Raw genomic sequence first — 18,539 nt, 5'->3', positions numbered from 1 at the left:
CAATCAAACTGTCAAAAATATTTTATAAAACTAGAAAAATAATAACAAAATTCATCTGAAGAACAAAAGACCAAGAATATCAAGGGAATTAGTAAAAAAAAATGTGAAGACAATACCAGATCTCAATTGTATTATAAAGCAGCATTAATCAAAACAATCTGGTACTGCCAGAGAAATAAAGTGGTGGAACAATGGAGTAGATTAGAGGTAAATGATTGTAGCAATTTTGCATTTTATAATCCCAAGGATCCCATCTGTTGGAATAAGAACAACTCAGTATTTAACCAAAAAAAAATGCTGGGAAAACTGGAAAAGAGAATGGCAAAAACTAAGCAGAGATCATTATCTGACAGCCTATACCTATGGTGGCAAATCTATGGCATGTGTGCCAGAGAAGGCACTCAGAGCCATTGTCCCAGCAAAGAGTTCACCAGAGTTCCTTACTAGAAAACCAGAGGGGCCCCAGGGCTGGGCTGCTCCCCTCCCATTATCATGCAGGCCTGATGACATCACCCACCCCTCTAAAAAGTTCACCATCACTGCCCTGTTCCAAGATAAGGCCATAATGAGTATATCATTTAGACATAACAAGTGATAACAAAGTAATTTAGAGAAACACATAATCTTGTCAGATCTATGAAGAAGGGAGGAATTTTGTCCAAATAAGAGATAGAAAACATTATAAGATATAAAATGAATAATTTTGACTTTTTTTAATTTAAAAGATTTTGTACAAATAAAACCAATGTAATGACATTTAGGAGGGAAACAACAAATGGGGGGGGTGGATTTTATGATGCATTTCTCTGATGAAGGTCTCATTTCTCAAATGCAGAGAGAATTAATCATTTTTTTTAAAGAATACAAGTCATTCCCCAATTGACAAATGGTCAAAGGATATGGATCATCAGTTTTTAGATGAAAAAATCAGTGATAAATATTGGAGGGAATGTGGCAAAATTAGGACAGTAATGTATTGCTGGTGGAATGCTGAATGGATCCAACTATTCTAGATGGCAATTTGGAAATATGCCCAAAAGACTATAAAACAATGTATTTTCTTTGATCCAGTAATACATTCATTTATTGGGTATAAAAAAGGTAGAAAAAATGGGAAAGGATCTACTTGCACAAAAATATTTATAACTGCTCTTTTTGTAGTAGCAAAGAAGTGGAAACTAAAGGGATGCCCCTCAAGTAAGGAATGGCTGAACAAATTGTGGTATATGATGATGATGAAATATTATTGTTCTATAAGAAATAATGAAAAGGATGACTTCAAAAAGAGCTGGAAAGACCTACATGAACTGATACAGAATGAAATAATCAGAACCAGAAAGCATTGATTACAGTAACAGCAGTGTTGTGGAATGATCAACTGTGATGCACTTAGCTATCCTCAGCAATACAATGATCCAGAATAGTTCTGAGAGACTCGTGGGAAAGAATGCTAAGAAAAAATTGTTGGAGTCAAAATGCAGATGAAAGCATATGATTTTTCATTTTACTTTATTTGGATTTTTATTTTAGGGTTTTGGTTTTATATAATTATCCTCTTATAAAAATAAGGAGTATGGAACATTTTATTAAGTAAAGACAGTGGAAGAAAACATTTTTATTGTTTTCAAATTCGTCTTTTCTAATAGATATGTATTTTCTGTATAGATCCTCTAATGGAATATGTAGGCGAATGTGCTTGACACTATGTGGAATGAAAAGATATACATGTTATATCTTTTAATCATATCCTTTAGAAAGAGATAAGGAGGGGTAAAAGTCGCAGAAGGAAAAGGCTTTCAAAGCCTGTGATATCATTGCCTCCTGGTGTGGAGCTTCCCTTTGCTAAAATGGGTCAGCAATTCAATCTTAACTGGATAATTCTTAAGAGCTATGTGTGGGGCATGGGGAAAATTAGTGTCTTGCCCACAGCTGAACAGATAGCTTGTGGGTAAATCAGAAATGAACCAAGGTCTCCTTGACTTCAAGGCCAGCTCTGTAGACACTATGCTAACGTGCGTGCTTCTCTTATAATTTGAGGAAGAGTAAAATCTGTACACAAAACCATAATACAAGGCAGTGTCTGGTAAATGTCATGGGAATAGCAATTCAGTCAATTCTGGGGCATTTGAGCTAGTCTTCATAAGATGAATAGACTTTTAATAGAGTGAAATTGTGAGGAAGGCTTTCCACGTACAAGGAACAGCATGAGTAAAATCATGGAAAATGCAAAACACTAGGAAGTCTTCACTTCTTCCCTCCAGGTTTTCAGTGATGGAGTCATCACTCCCAAGTTTGCATTTATTTTACACAATGCTAACTTTTAGGTACAATGACATTGTGCCTTTTCTAGTTTTCCATGAAAGGACGTTTTCACATACAAGAATGATAGCGCAGGTTTGGCATTTTTAGATGTTTGAAGAAAGAAAAGACAGGTTTAGTAATTGAAAGCCTGTCATTGAAAAGCTTCCTGCAAAGGGTTCATGTCACTTTTCCAGTTTTATTGCTCAGGATCTGTTAGCATTTTTATTATAAAACTCCATTTTCCATGGTTTCAGTAAAAATTTACTCCAGGCTGAAACTTGGTATACCAGATATCAGCTCTGGAGCAATGGTTGTTTTACCAATTTTCCAGAAGATTGATTTAGATTGTTTTATGTTGTATGACTGTAAAAGAACAAAACAGAAAAAAGGATTTGCTAGTTGGATGTTTCTTTGTTTTGTCTCTGTATTTTAACTCTTTTACTTCCGGCATTTCCCAAAGCTTCACTGAATCACAAGTAGCAGAGATTACTAATTTTAACATCAGATAATATTAGGACCAACACAAAGATTAATTTTACAATTCCCCAGAGATTTAAAAACAAAATCGTTGACTCTGAACTTGGGAACTTTTCTCTATTCCACCAAATGTAGACTACATATTCAAAAATAACCTATGGTTTCACCAATGGGAATGTTCTCTCTCAAATATGGACTTTTAAACTCATTAATGAATTCCCAAACTAACTCTTATCTTTGTTCTCTAATATATTCATCCTCACGACCTAACTGTTGGTCAGTCATTCAACAAGACTCAATCAAATGTCTTCTAAACCAGTCTGACACTGTGCTGAGCAGTGGCTCTTATAGACAAGTGGAGCAATCCCTGCCCTTCCACGGATTTACAATCTTACCTTCTCGCTGCTGATATTATGACAATAGCATTGGAGTTCACTATTACCACATGACCAGTAAATTTTTTAAAAATCATAGATTTCAACATGCTTTCTTCTAATGCCTTATATGTTATGGAGTTCAGCCTTGTTCACATCCATCATATGACTGTTTTCATATAAGTGATATTCACTTTTAATTATGCATGTTTAAAATTGTTTGACAGCTCAGATCCATGCAACAGAGTCACACTAGTTACAGCAAAACAAACTTGAACTATGAGGGAAGATCAGAAACTGGAAATTAAAAGGAGAAAAAGGAAATGTACAGCCCAGCAATCAGGATTAGAGGCGGGTGAGGCAAGAGGAGCAAGACAGTTAAGATCTGGCTATTTCAATGATATCTTGTTAGTATTGATCTCATTCCCTTTCTTCTCCAACTTCACTTTATTTTGTAAAAAATCAGAGGAGAGAGCAAAGAAAGGAAAAATTATAAGTGGATGTAATGGAAGGAAGAACACAATTTACAATCATATCTGAATGGTGATGGGATGAACTCATTCAATACAATGGAGAAGCCTTTCAAATTCAAACAAAATGTTGTTTATAAGAAAAACAGCTGAAAAATAAAGATTTGCAGAGTTAAAATGAAATACTTGAGTAGAATGCATTATAATGCAGGTGAAAAAACAGGGTGGCAATGATCTCAGGCAAGGCAACAATAAAAATAGACACAGTTAAGCAATAGGTAGAGAAACTCTGCTGTGTTTTACTGTAGCAAATGAAATAGAATCATTGATTCCTACGTGTGCAATGAATAACAAAGCGTCTGATTACCTAAAGGAAAAGCTAATTGAAAATTAGGGAGACATCACCAAATAGTCTTCTAGCAAGATGGCTGCCTGAAGGGCACCCTGCTCCCACACACTTAAGCCAGCAAAGACCTCAAATTTGCACCAGGCTGAATAGAAATTACAATAACTTATTTCTTGTGACTCCATGGACCCTTCTGTCTTCCACTATGCCCTGAAGTCTTTCCAAGGTCCTGCTTATTGCTTCCATGGTACTCTCTCTCCATCTCATCTTCTGCTGTCCCCCTTTCCTTTTGCTTCAGGCTTTACCAACATCAGGGTCTTTTCTATTGTTTCCTGTATTTTCATTATGTGGCCAAAGTATTTAAGTTCTTTCCAGTGTAGAGTCTGAATTAATTTCTTTAAGTGTTGACTCATTGGATCTCTTGGCTGTCCCAGAAACTCAAAAATCATCCAGAAACACATTTCCAAAGCATTGATTCGGAGATACTCAGCTTTATTCAGACTGCATCTCTCACAGCCCTACATTGTTACTGGAAAAACCATAGCTTTGGTGATCTGCACCTGTGGCTGCCAGGTGATGTCTCAGCTTTGGTACGCTGTCCAGATTGGCCATAGCTCTCTTTCCAAAGAATCGGCATCTTTTGATTCCATGACTTCGTTTGCCATCTGCAATGATCTTTGAGCCCAAGAATGTAAAATCTGACACTACTTCCATTTTTTTTTCTCTCTTTGCAAAAAGGTGATGGAACCACTTGCTAAGATTTAGTTTTTGATTTGTGTTAAACTCTAGGGTGCTTGTCCATTCATTTTGGTCATGTTTGACTCTTTGTGACTCCTTTTGAAGTCCTCTTGGGAAAGGCCCTGGGCTGATTTACCATTTCCTTCTCCAGCTCATCGTATAGATAAGAAAGAGGATGCAGATAGGCTACTAGTGATTTGCCCAGGGTCATACAACTCTTGTCTGATTTGAACTCATGAAGAGGAGTCTCCCTGACTTCCAGGCTACCTACTCTCTACTACACATACCACTGAGCTGTTCTGTTGGAGATCCACAGATGTCCAGAGATTCAGTTTATGAGGAAAGATTTAAAGAAGCAACTGCAAGGCAAGAGGAAATGAATGAAAAAAAAGTTTTGCTTACAAAGGGAAAAGAGAACTTTCATGAAGTGGAGGGCGATCCAGCATTCCTGGGGAGGGAGCAGCTACGTAAAATTCTGAAGTTCAAGCATGATCTTTTCGGAGTGCCTTTCCCTCCAAGGCTACCTTCCAACTGCCCTCTATTTATCTTGTATACACTGATTTCATTCTATATTGTTTTTCTTATTTGAAGGTGACCTCTTGAGAGTAGAGACTATTTTAGTCTTTTTTTTTCTATTTTCTGCATGTATCATGATGCCAGACACATAGTAAGTGCTGAATAATTGACTTAATGAAGGAATTTTGTGTGGCAATTGTTAGATTGCAGTTTGATAGTCACTAAAAGTGATTACACAGTAAATATATAAAGGTCTTATTACATCATTGCCATGCTACATTGTGACATATAGATTACTGTCCCACTGTAAACATTGAAGTAAAATAATGTGAGACTCACTAGTTAACAGCATGATAGGCATTAGCTTGCCAAAGCAGCTAAAGAAGAAAACTAGTTCAGTAAAAAATGTAATGGAGGCTTTGGAATTTTTTAAATGAATGACACAACGCATCAGAGTGGTAATGCTAAAATCCATTCCACTTTATATGTTGACTTCAAATTCAATTAGGCTCTTGGAATATTCAGATAAATTCTATAAGAGAAGGGTAGAGAATTTGAATTAACTTTTCTAGGACATGTTTACCAGGATTTTTTTATTTTACACAGCATGAATCCTCAGTATGGATTTGTGTAATTTAGGAACCATTTAAAACCAGTGGTTTATTGAGGGAAATGATTTTTTCTCCAGAGTTAAGTAATGACTAATAGAATTCTATTCTTTTGTCATTGCTTCTTATATGCTGCAAGATTAAATCCTCCAGAGCTCAAATTTTTGAACCATTAGATCACCTCGCCAATGGGTGGCCTGAACTTAAAGGCTGGGGAGGCAGACTATTCTAATTAGAGGCTTAGCCTTTTCATTCTGGGATATTTGAGGAATCCTACTTCAGTCATTCTATAGGGTTTTTTCTCTTCTTCAAGGGTTCAGAGAACTCTATTTTTTTTTTTTTTGCAAAATAATGAAAAATTGCACTCAATGAAAAGGGAGACTAGATCCAGAAAAACTTCTATTTCCTTTGTCATAATAATTTTTATATAGATTCATTTTGAGGATATTTAAAATTCTAGACAGAATTTAGACCTGTTTCGTAATTAAGACTTCCTCAATTTTCTCTTTCTTCCTTCCTTCTTTCCTTTCTTTCTCTCTTTCTCTTTTTCTCTTTCTCTTTCTTCCTTCCTTCCTTCCTTCCTTCCTTCCTTCCTTCCTTTCTTCCTTTCTTCCTTTCTTCCTTTCTTTCTTCCTCCCTCCCTCCCTCCCTCCCTTCCTTCCTCCCTTCCTTCCTTCCTTCCTTCCTTCCTTCCTTCCTTCCTTCCTTCCTTCCTTCCTTCCTTCCTTCCTTCCTTCCTTCCTTCCTTTCTTTCTTTCTTTCTTTCTTTCTTTCTTTCTTTCTTTCTTTCTTTCTTTCTTTCTTTCTTTCTTTCTTTCTTTCTTTCTTTCTTTCTTTCTTTCTTTCTTTCTTTCTTTCTTTCTTTCTTTCTTTCTTTTCTTTTTTTCTTTCTTTCTTTCCTTCCTTTCTTCCTTTCTTTCTTTCTTTCCTTCCTTTCTTCCTTTCTTCCTTTCTTCCTTTCTTCCTTTCTTCCTTTCTTTCTTCCTTTCTTCCTCCCTCCCTCCCTCCCTCCCTCCCTTCCTTCCTTCCTTCCTTCCTTCCTTCCTTCCTTCCTTCCTTCCTTCCTTCCTTCCTTCCTTCCTTCCTTCCTCCTTCCTTCCTTCTTTGCTTCCTTCCTTCCTTCCTCCTTCCTTCCTTCTTTGCTTCCTTCCTTCCTTCTTTTTTTCCTTTCTCCCTTTCTCCCTTCCTCCCTTTCTCCCTTTCTCTCTTTCTCTTTCTCTCTTTCTCTCTCTCTCTTTCTCTCTCTCTCTTTCTCTCTCTCTTTCTCTCTCTCTTTCTTTCTCTCTCTCTTTCTTTCTCTCTTTCTTCTCTCTTTCTTTCTTTCTTTCTTTCTTTCTTTCTTTCTTTCTTTCTTTCTTTCTTTCTTTCTTTCTTTCTTTCTTTCTTTCTTTCTTTCTTTCTTTCTTTCTTTCTTTCTTTCTTTCTTTCTTTCTTTCTTTCTTTCTTTCTTTCTTTCTTTCTTTCTTTCTTTCTTTCTCCCTTTGCTGGATTATTAATAACCATTTCCTTCAACTGATCCTTCTTTGTCTTTGTTTTTAGGCTTCTCTTTATTTTGTTTGGAGGTGCTAGGTAGTAGAGTGGATAGAGTGCTTGGCCTTGAGTCAAGAATACTCATCTTCCTGAGTTCATATCTCACCTTGGGCACTTACTAGTTGTATACCCCTAGATAAGTCACTTAAACCAATTTGCCTCAGTTTCCTTATATATAAAATGATTTGGAAAAGGTAATGGCAAATCACTTCCTTGTCTTTGCCAATAAAACACACAAAAAAAAATTGGAAAAGACTGAAAATGACTGAACAAACAACAATTTGTTTGCCCAGCTATGAACTCCCTCTAGTTTTTCAGTAAAATGTGGTGCTGAGAACTGAACATAACATATCATTCATAGATTGAACAATAAATTATCAACTCCCTTATTCTGGATACTCCTCTCTTAGTATAGTTTAGGATACATGATTTTTATTTTATTTGATGCCATATAGTTGACACATGATGAACTCATAGTCCACTAAAATCTATACAATCTCTTCTATAGGGACTTGTTTGTAGCCACATATACATCTTTTCCATATTTGTGAATCTTATTTGAAAAAAAAATGAGATATAGAAATTTTCATTTATCTCTACTGATTTTCATCTGATGAGATCTGACCCATAGTTTTATCCACAATTTTGATAAGATTGCCATCTATTCCTTTTCTAAATAAAACGTACAACTTCAAGAATAGATCCTTCTGACACATTACTACTTTTTCTCCTTCAAATTGTCATTGCTCTATTAATTAACTCCTTGAAAGCAGGATTCAAATAGTAAGGGCATTGGATTCAAAATCAGAAGAACCAGGTTCAAATCTAGAATCTACTACCTCCTTTTTTACTTATTCTATTATCCTATCTCTTGCATTCAAATCCCTCTCTCTACTCCTATCACTACCATTTTAATTCAGGTCCTCACTAATTCACACCTAGATTAATGCAAAGATCTCCTAATTGTTCTCCCTACCTCATCTCCACCCTTTCTATAGCCTCCATTATGCTGCCAACATGATATTATTTAAGCACAAAACTAAGTAATTTCCTTATTCTGTTTGTGCTTATATGTATATTCTTGTTTTTCCCATTAAGATGTTAGAAATATTATTACAAATTTTGTGTGCATTTTTATGTTCCCTTGATCTACCAGACTATGAACATTGCCTAAACAACAATTGAGGAAAAATATCTTATTTACTAGATTAAAGCCCATAAGGAGGTATACTAGATCATCAACTAGATGAGATGGTCTCAAAAATCATTTTTAGTGCAAATCTTCCATAGTTCTATTTGATTTGATTCTTTATGACTGTTGGAGAGAGCTAATAAATTTGAGGGCTATTCTCTTCTTTTATCTAGTGTTATAAAGGATAGAGATAGAGATAGATATATTTATTCCTCATAATTATCTTATGAAGTAAATAATATAACTATTATTACAACCTCATTTTTCAAATAAGGAAGTTCATTTAGTTTTTTAAAGAATATTTTTCCATGTTTCCATGATTCATTTTCTTTTCCTCCCCTGTTCCATCCCCCACTCCCAGAACCAATAAGCCCTTCCACTGGGTTATACAAATGTTAACACATACCTATTTCCATATTATTCTTTTTTGCAGTAAAGCAATCTTTTAAAACCAAAACCCCAAATCATATACCTATATAAGCAAATCATGCCATATGTTTTTCTTCTGTGTTTCTACTCCCACATTTTTTTCTCTCTCTTTAGGATACAAACCTAATAGTGCTATGGCTGATCATTCTTTTAAAGCCCTTTGCACATAATTCCAAATTGCCTTTCAGAATGGTTGAATCAATGTCCCAATTTTGCCACATCCCCTCCAACATTTCTTATTTTCCTTTACTGTCATATTGACGGATCTGTTAGGTGTGAGGTGGTACTTCAGCATTGCTTTGATTTGCATTTCTCTAATGGGAGGGATTTAGAACACTTTTTTAATGTCATTATTGATAGTTTTGATTTCTTCACCTAAAAACTATCTATTCATGTTCCCTGACCATTTGTCAATTGGGGAATGGCTTGATTTCAACAACTATTGAACTTTGGCATGACCTGTTCATGATGAAACCCTTTTTATTATTATTATATTCCCTTTTTCATCATTTTTTTCTTATTTCTAAGTGGTTAAAAACTATCCCTCACCAGTATAAGAGAGAATTTCCCCAGGAATCAAGATTTACTGGCTTCAAATTTTGGGGTTCTACTTCCTTCCTTTTAAAAAAAGTTAATACATTTATACTTATCCAATCCTTCAATGATAATTCTAAGGAGCCTAGACCTATTGATTAATAAAGATTATGAAATAATGGAAATTTGAGTAATTATACATAAGGATTTAGCATCTTAGCATTATTGACCAGAAGCTTGTTATCTTTTTTAATCTAAGGAACAAATCTTTATGTTAAAAATACAAGTTTTAAAACCTTTTTGAACATTCATTAATAAATCAAAATAAACATACTTATCATTAAACATTAAATATTGTTGCCTACAACTTTCTAGATATAACACTGATGCATCCATGTTTAAGAACAACATTTTAAGAGATATCATTATAGTGTACACCTATAATCTCCAGGCTTTGTGGAATGGGGAAAAAGTGGGAATGAGAGGAAGTATGTGTCCTCCATGTTTTTCTGTGTGCTATTGGAATTATCATAAAAATGTTTTCTCTAGAATACTTTTCTTCAATTATAAAATACAGTCATTTTTATTGAACATTAAATTATAGAAGAACAATATCAAGATAATGATATTCTCAGACTTTCAATCTGAAATCAATAAAAAGGCTAGAAAGTGATATCATCATAATAATGACAATGATGATGTTTCTATTTTAAAATCTTTAAATATAAGACAAGAATGAAATTATAATAACAGTAATATTGATGGCAACCCATTTCATTTGTATGATCCTTTGAAGTTCACAAAGCACTTTGTTGAGTGTTTCTTGAATTGATTTCTGGTTATGAATTCTAGGAGAAATATCTTTGATTCAGGTTGGAATTTAAAATGAATGTGTTGTACTTTTAAGCCCATACTGAATGTGAACTCATTTATCACATTATCATCATTATTATCAATAAGAGACATGTAGTGGTTATTAAGTGTAAGGCGTAGTCTTAGGTCCTATTATGAAAGTGAATAAAATATGTTAAGGATCACAGAGAAGGTCGTTTTCTGGTTTGTTGTCATCACTGGTGCAATAAGGTAGTAATTATTTGATACAGAATTCAGGTTCATTTGAACTTGTGTTAAAAACATTCCAGGAGTTCCTAGAATTCTGTAAGAATGACGTGGATTTAACAGAAATGCAATCCAACTGTGGGGTAGCAATAAATTGTTCCGTAGCCTGATTACAGTGTAGAATGGGCTAGCGAGTTTGTTTTATTAATGTTGCGTGACTCCCTTTGTAAAACGTCTCCCTTTCCTGCCTCTCAGCTCTGAGGGACAATCGGATTGAGCTGGTTCGAGCTTCCTGGCATGAACTGAGCATCAGCGTCAGCGATGTGTCTCTCTCAGACGAAGGACAATACACCTGCTCTTTATTTACTATGCCTGTCAAGACTTCCAAGGCTTTCCTCACTGTGCTGGGTAAGTGCAATTGACTGAGGATGCCCGAGAAATGAGGACTGTCACCGTGCAGACCTCACAGATCTGTAAAAATTATTTCTGAGGCCATTTTTATGGAGTCTTCTTTGTAGAGCGCAAACTTAGAGACGTTGTTTAATGCTGCTTCTATGTGATGGGCATCGTTATTGGGAAGGAGCGAGATTATCATTCGTAAAACTTATTAATTAATAGGACTTTCTCTGCAACCACTACCTTAAACGTAGTTGGCAAACAGCTTTATTCTTACTGGTTTCAAATGACACAACAGAGTCCAAATTTGAAAGGAAAACTTTTCTTTTGCTTTGAATAAAAGGGCTCCCATTTCCTTTGTGGTTTCTCCTTGGTTATAAAATGTCCACTCATTTCCCAGACGTTTCTTCAGCCCTGTAGTTGTATTCGCAGTTTGCTGCCTCTTTTGCACTTCATTCTCTGAATGTTGTGCTGTTTTCCCAAAGGTTAAAGGGACACACAAAAAGCGATCCATTCACAGAGACGCCCAGGAAGTCAAGTTTCAGTGCCGAGTCCTCCGATTCCATGAATGTCACTTGCCCAATCAGTCGAAATTGCTCCAGTTCATCGAAACGCACCTGTGTACTGAACAAGTTATACGATTTTAAAGATTGATTTTTTTGTCCCTGAGCTCGTCTTCCTTTTGGCTAGATAAAGGCTGGAGGTTGCATTTAAAGGGCCTAATGCATGCTGTTCCTTTGGCTGGGAATATTAAAGTTAATCCAGGTAGAGAATTGGTTTTGTGCATAGGATATGAAATATGTTTCTTTTCGAGTCCCACTGAGACTATTTTAGAAAAATCTTCAGAAGCGTGCCATTAAGGACAAAAATACCCACTAAAAATGGAGTATTTCAGGATAACAACTGCCTAAGGTTAATGTGTTTTTCTGTAGAGAGCCACCTTGAGATCCCAAGAATAGATGACTGAATTCAGCTTATTAAATGATGGGAAGACATAGATGAAAAGGCACTTTTTGCTGTCAAGCCAAGAGATGGAAAGCAGCATCACCAGTACCCGCTAATCAGGGTGGCTTGATATGTTTTGCTTCTTTTCTAGTGTTTATTTTGTCCGCTTCCTGCTCCCAATGTGTAGGGACTTCCTCACACCCATTTTATTCTATTTAGAGCACATTAACATCGAAAGCTTGTCTTGAAGCCTTCCTTGAATGTTTATTGCCTATTAACAAACTATTTCATGCTATATTTGTAATCACGTATCAAACATTACTGAGCACAAATTTTCTGGTAAATCACAGTTTTGCTTTGGCAATTTAATATAAGGTTATCATGAAAGATGATGAAGCTGTATAATTCAGAAATAAAAAAGGTATGATTACGTTTCTGGGGAAAACTATCAAAATAGATCGCTTTTTTATACAGGTCACTCTTATCACCTTTTTATGGAGAATAAGAGGTCACTGAATTTATAAAAGGGAATTAGTACTTAAAACATGCATGCATAGATATTTTAGAACCAAGTTTTACCTTTCAATGATAGCTATTTTACAATTTCTTCTACTGTGGAAATAATATGTTTTTATGGTTTTTGTTTCCATTAAGAAGTTTGGTAACTTGTCCATTGCTGCTCTAGTGTCTGTTGACAAAAAATAGGGAGACCAGTAATATAGATAGTATTTTTTCAGAGGAGAGGAATTGCCTGTCTTCATGAGTACAAGAAGTATTTAATAGGTTTACAGCCCTGAGAAAAAAATATATATATAGTCACATATATTTAAAAATTCATTCAGTCAGAATGGTACAAATATAATAGACATATTTCTTGTTTAGAAAATTCTTAGTTACAAAAAATATTTTTCCAATAAAAACTTGGTTTTCCTTCTAGTCGTTCCCTATTTATTAGCAATGGGATCATAGATCTTGAACTAGAAGGCACCTCAGAGAGAGGCTTCATGTCTCAAATTTCTCATTTTACAAATGAAATGAAGGAAACCTAGGTGGGTTTGGTAAGTTGTCTAGAAGTCCGAATTTGAGCCTAAATCCTCTGACTCCAAAGCCAGTGTGCTCTCTCTCCACTCTACTACATACCCCTTGGTTTATTTAAGACAAAAAAGACTTGAATTTACAAAGCTATTCATAACTTAGCTACTTTATGCCACTTATAATGATAACTACTTCGAACTGAGCATATTAGCATTTTTCGGGCAGAATTGGATTTAAGATAAAATTATATTTTTACATTGTTAAAAAAAACCACCCTCATAACAATCCAGAATGATTTAGATCAACTATTTAGTTTATGCATATTCGGTGACACTCATTTTATTATTCTTGATTGGACTGCTACCCATTCATAAAATATAGAGCTAATTATGGTACATAAAACTCTTTGGCACTGTCGGCAGCTGACCTAGTTTAGCTTTATTCCTGTCAACATTGGTCCAAGTCTCACAGCAATGAATTGACAATAGCAGAGATGTTTTTCTTTAATAGGTTGTTTGCTTGTTTGTTAGGTGTTCCTGAGAAGCCTCAGATTAGTGGATTTTCATCACCAGTTATGGAGGGAGACTTGATGCAACTGACTTGCAAAACTTCCGGAAGTAAACCTGCAGCTGATATCAGATGGTTTAAGAATGATAAAGAGATTAAAGGTAAGGAGAGGAAATGCCATTGCAGTTCAAGGGAACGTGTTACAATTTGGAATGAAATGCTAAAAGACTGCATTTTAAATTTATTTTTAACATTTTCCTTTTGGTGAGTCAATCATATATTCAATTAAATCCGCCCAGTCCCACAATTTGGTCTGATGACAAGTTGTACAATAGATCACCGAACTGCTCTTTGCTACTTTTTTTAGAAGACCATTAGACGCTCGGCGTTTGACAGAAAATTGAAATTTCACATACCCGTGAAGATCTGGATAGCTTAAGCCGACCATATACCCCAACGACATGCAATAGAATGCTTTAATACAAGAATTAAGTATAACTGAACTGTCCTTAGTTTAAAGGATGATTAAAATATACTTATGTTAAATATGTATTTTCTTGTGGCATTTGCCCAAAATGTTCAAGCATGCACTGTTTTTTGTGTTGTTCCTAAGGGTAGATGGGGAGACAGGAAAGAATCCAAATTTCAAAGACTATGGCATTAAAGTAACACATACATTAAAACCCCATTATAAGCACTTGTTTGTGCAAAGGTTCAATTTTTGTTTCCTAAAACAAGTGAAAAAAGTGCATTTCCTTCTAATTCTAGCACTATGTTTGTTATGACTTAACATATCTGGAAATATAAGGTGAACATTTGAGTAGCTACCATCAAGTACGTGTTCATTATCAATGTCAGCAGATCTGCTCTTCCAATGTAAAGATAAGCAAGACAAATAAGAAATCTTCCCCATTAGGTTTTATCCTTATTAAATGTTTTTAATTAATGTAACATTATAACGTTTTAGTTTTATACCAGTTTTCATTTCCATTTTTAAAAGATCAGTGAAAATTTTGATACAGACTTTTATTAAGCCAAACACATGTAGACACAAACTAAATACTTCTGTAAAATATGACCGATAACTCCTTCACTGAATCCTGAGGCTTCTCGGGCTTCTCTCATTTGAATAAGAACAAATGTGAAATGTATATACGCTTTTATTACTCTTGGAGCACAATTCCAGATAATTCTTGAAAGCAATTGGATCAGATTCTACCAACGTTGTATTAGTGTCCCCATTTCGCACATCCCTTGCAACATTTGTCCATTTTTACCCTTTTAGGCATTTTGGTAGGTGCATGACAATACTTTTTGACCCCGCAATTCCACTATTAGGTTTATTTCCTAAGATTATCAGGGGAAAATAAAATGAATCTAAATATTCTAAAATATTTATAGGAGATTTCTTGGTTCTAGCAAAGAAATGGAAATTAAAGGGATGCCCTTCCACTGGGGAATGACTAAACAAGGTGCAGCATCTGATTGTGATGGAAATGATGCAAGGAATGATAAATAGGTCAATTAAAAACATGGAAAAACGACATGAAGTTATGAAGAATGAAATGAGCAGAACCAAGAGAACATTGTATACAATAACAGAAATATTATTGGAAGAATGTCTTCTGTATGTCTACCTCCAGAGAAAGATGAATAGAAATAAACAAAACATAATTGTATGTGTGCCTATATCATTTGGTTGAATGATACCTTCTCCAATGAGGAGGGTAGAGAGTATTTTACTGGGTATTTTAACTGAACAAATGAACAAATAAATAAATGAATTTAAAATTAAAAAGAAGACAGCCAGAATGTAGACTCTTCAGAAATAATGCTATGTCCTAGTTGAATGTCAATAAACCACTGAGTTAGCTACAGGAAGAGAAATCCCAACAGGATTGTCATGAACGGCTCTACTTTGAAAAGCATCTTTTAAAAAAGCCAAAACCTTGACTTCATTACTTGCCCTTATAAATTTATCTCTCTAGTCTAGTCTGTAGCTCTTGGATGCAATTGTAGCCTTGTACCTGCATTTCTTCTTGGTCCAAACCTCAACAAAATCTGTGAATCCCTCCCTCGTGGTCTTTGATGTAAAAGAACATGGAGTCGTGTTACTGGCGATTACAGTCAATATTCAGAAAGATGTTATCATGTTTCTGTACTGCAAAGAGGGTTTGACGAGTTTCCTTGAGTATCTCTTAAATTGCAGTGCTATTCTAGAAAAAAAAGAATGAAAAGGAAAGAGCCTCGCGGAGGTATTGTTTTAAAAGCAGAGAAGACAGGAGACATGCTACAATGAAGCAGCATAAGCAGAACAACTTCCAGAGCTACAGTGGAACTTGTAGATCTAAAAAGAAAAGCCAGCAGCACTTAATGGAGGCTCACCACATTACCTGGATTGGCTATTTATATTCTGTTATGTAACAGAAATGCCCGTTTTATTTCATGTTGGATCAAAAAAATAAAAATGAATTTAAAAACATGTTTTAAAAAGTATAATGCGTTACACACAGAACAGAGAAGACAGAATCTTGCCCACAAAATTTATCTACTGAATCTTGGTCTACTTTAAGGAAATAACTGTGGGTATCGGTTTACATATATGTACACATTTACACCTACATGTATATGATAGTTATTTTTAAAGATTTCTATCATTTTAAAGCAGAAACGATTAGCAGGAGTAATTTTTATGGGAATCTTTATTTTTTTAAATCCACAGTTTTCTATTATCATGTTAACTCCTTCTTCTCATGGCAGTTCTCTATTCTTGCCAATAGATGCTCTGGAGGTAATGTTAGATTTTGACAATTAAACTTGAAGAAATGCTTTCCGTTGCCCGGGGGCAGTATTGTATTGGAGAGGAAAACCGTTCTTAATGAAGCCTTGGTATCCACATAAAATATCGTCCATGTGCACAGCTGACTTTTAGTCCCTGTGTGTGCGTGAGAATGTAGAGCGGCGTCTTGCTTTTTCTGTTCACCGGTTCTTTCTCTGGAGCTGGACCTAAGAGCATTATTCGTCAAACAATCTTTCGGTGGCTCCATAGCATTTTCTCTTGATTCTGCTCCTTTCCGTCTTTGTAACTCGGGGTAGGTCTTGTAATGATTTTTGCCACCCGTTTCTCACATTTCACTAGGACTCTGTCATCATCATATGCCACCGCCTGCTTAAATGTTCCCCAGTTGAGAGACATCCCCTCCTTTTCTAGTCCTTTGCTACCACAGAGAGCTGCTAGCAATATGAATTCTATGCCCTTATCCTATGACCCCCCCCCCCAGCCCAATGATCCTTTAAAATGAATTAAGGGATTTGAATTAAAAAACAAAACAAAACAAAGGTGGTGCAGTAGACAGACTGCCAGGTCTGGAAGACTTCTCTTCTGGATTTCAAATCTTGCCTCAGACACTTAATAGCTGTGTTACCCTGAGCAAGTCACTCAATCCTGTTTACCTCAGTTTCCTCATCTATAAAATGACCTGGAAAAGGAAATGGCAAGCCATTCTTGTAATTTTTGACAAGAAAACCCCAAATAGGGTTAAAAGATTCTAATAAGACTAAAAAATAATTAGACAGCAACAATAATGCTTGAAGTATTGCAAAGTGCTTTTAAAACTTCATTCTTTCCTTCCCTCACTATGCCTGCAAATCTGGAGATAAACTCCTTTACATGAATCCTTTCTTCAGTATACCTGACAGATAGTCACGTACCTATATCATGAATACCTCTCTTGATGGGGGACTTCTTATCTCCTTAGGCAGGAATTTATTACCTCCTCTAGTTCCCTTATGGGCAAGCTGGTTGTTGTAATGTTTTCCCTCTCATTAAGCTCAAATCTGTCTATTTGCAACTTCCAACCTGTATTTACTTTGGTGCCAAACCCAATAAATCTAATACTTATTCCTTATCGTGTCTTAAGTATTTAAAAAGGCGTCTCTTATCCTTTGGAGGCTTCTTTTCTCTGGGATAAAAATCCCGGATCCATCAATTGATGATTCTCTTGTAATGTGGAATTAAGACTTTCTCCATGTCCATTCGCCTTCTTTGGCCATCTCTCCACTGTTAATATGCCTCCTAAACTAGGAGAGTTTCTTTTCCATTCTCTGCTCTTTGGAAGTTTGAAACAAACCTGATTATTTTTCTGTTGATTTGGTTATTAACCTTCTTCTAAACATGGAGACAGTCCAAGAGACTCCGTAATCCTTGTAGTCCACTTTATTTTCGCATTCATTTTGACTATAAGCTCCTCACTAAATGTTATAACATTGTGACAGCACTTCACAGTCTATAGTCATTATTTACCCCTAAACTGCTGAGTTACTTCCTATCGAAAAGGGTTGTTGCCTGGAAAGTACTTTGTAAACTGTAAAATTGTATGTGTGTTGGTTGGGGTATATATTTATTATTTTACTGTTTTCTTCAGACCTTTTATCTGTACCCCACCTCATGATCATGCCACTTGTTCCACTAGACATTTCACATTATTTTTCCATAACATCATTCTCGCTGGCCTTATGTTAACTCTCCAGTGAATGGATGAATCAATAATCATTTATTAAGTGGTGACAGGTATAATCAGTTCCCAAACTAATTTGGCCACAAATATTTTTGGTCATTGGAATGTGTTAACGAGATTTGAAATCTCTAGTCTGGATCTATGGGTAAAGAATGCCTCAATGATAAAAGGCAAAATGAATCAATATAAATCTATTTTCCTAGCAATATATTATAATATAATATTGTATAATAATAGGCATAATTCCTACCAATATAATAAATATATTAATATCTATTGAAAAATAAAACTAAAAAGACAATTTCATATTTTATAAAAAAGAAAAAATGCCAGTAGCATTGGATTTTTCCCCATTATATCTTATTCGTTTCCATGGATAATAAATATTTTAAAGGATATCCTTTGGAAAAGACTAGTCTACATTGTCAAATAGATTTAGCTCTATAAACATTTGATTTATAAACTAATGTAGGCCTTATATTTTTCTTTTTTCTTAAATTTTTATTTTTTTTCAAATTGTACATTGATACAATGTTCTATAATCATTTTCTGACACTTTGTAATT

General features: G+C 35.1%; 1 protein-coding gene across 4 annotated transcripts in view; it reads left to right on the top strand.

Annotated features, from left to right (window-relative positions):
* CADM2 (cell adhesion molecule 2) overlaps positions 1-18,539 on the top strand; it is a 1,288,026-nt gene that overhangs the window by 1,088,883 nt on the left and 180,604 nt on the right. For all 4 annotated transcript variants that reach the window (XM_056807166.1, XM_056807165.1, XM_056807167.1 and 1 more), the window contains 2 exons: positions 10,830-10,982; positions 13,481-13,618. In XM_056807166.1, coding sequence (XP_056663144.1) covers positions 10,830-10,982; positions 13,481-13,618 — 291 coding nt within the window. The remainder of the gene's footprint in view (positions 1-10,829; positions 10,983-13,480; positions 13,619-18,539) is intronic.

Source organism: Monodelphis domestica, chromosome 8 (assembly GCF_027887165.1).
Source record: "Monodelphis domestica isolate mMonDom1 chromosome 8, mMonDom1.pri, whole genome shotgun sequence".
In the NCBI taxonomy this organism is placed as follows: Eukaryota; Metazoa; Chordata; class Mammalia; order Didelphimorphia; family Didelphidae; genus Monodelphis; species Monodelphis domestica.
The sequence above is the reverse complement of the archived record's forward strand: the minus strand, read 5'-3'. Positions and strand labels throughout refer to the sequence as shown.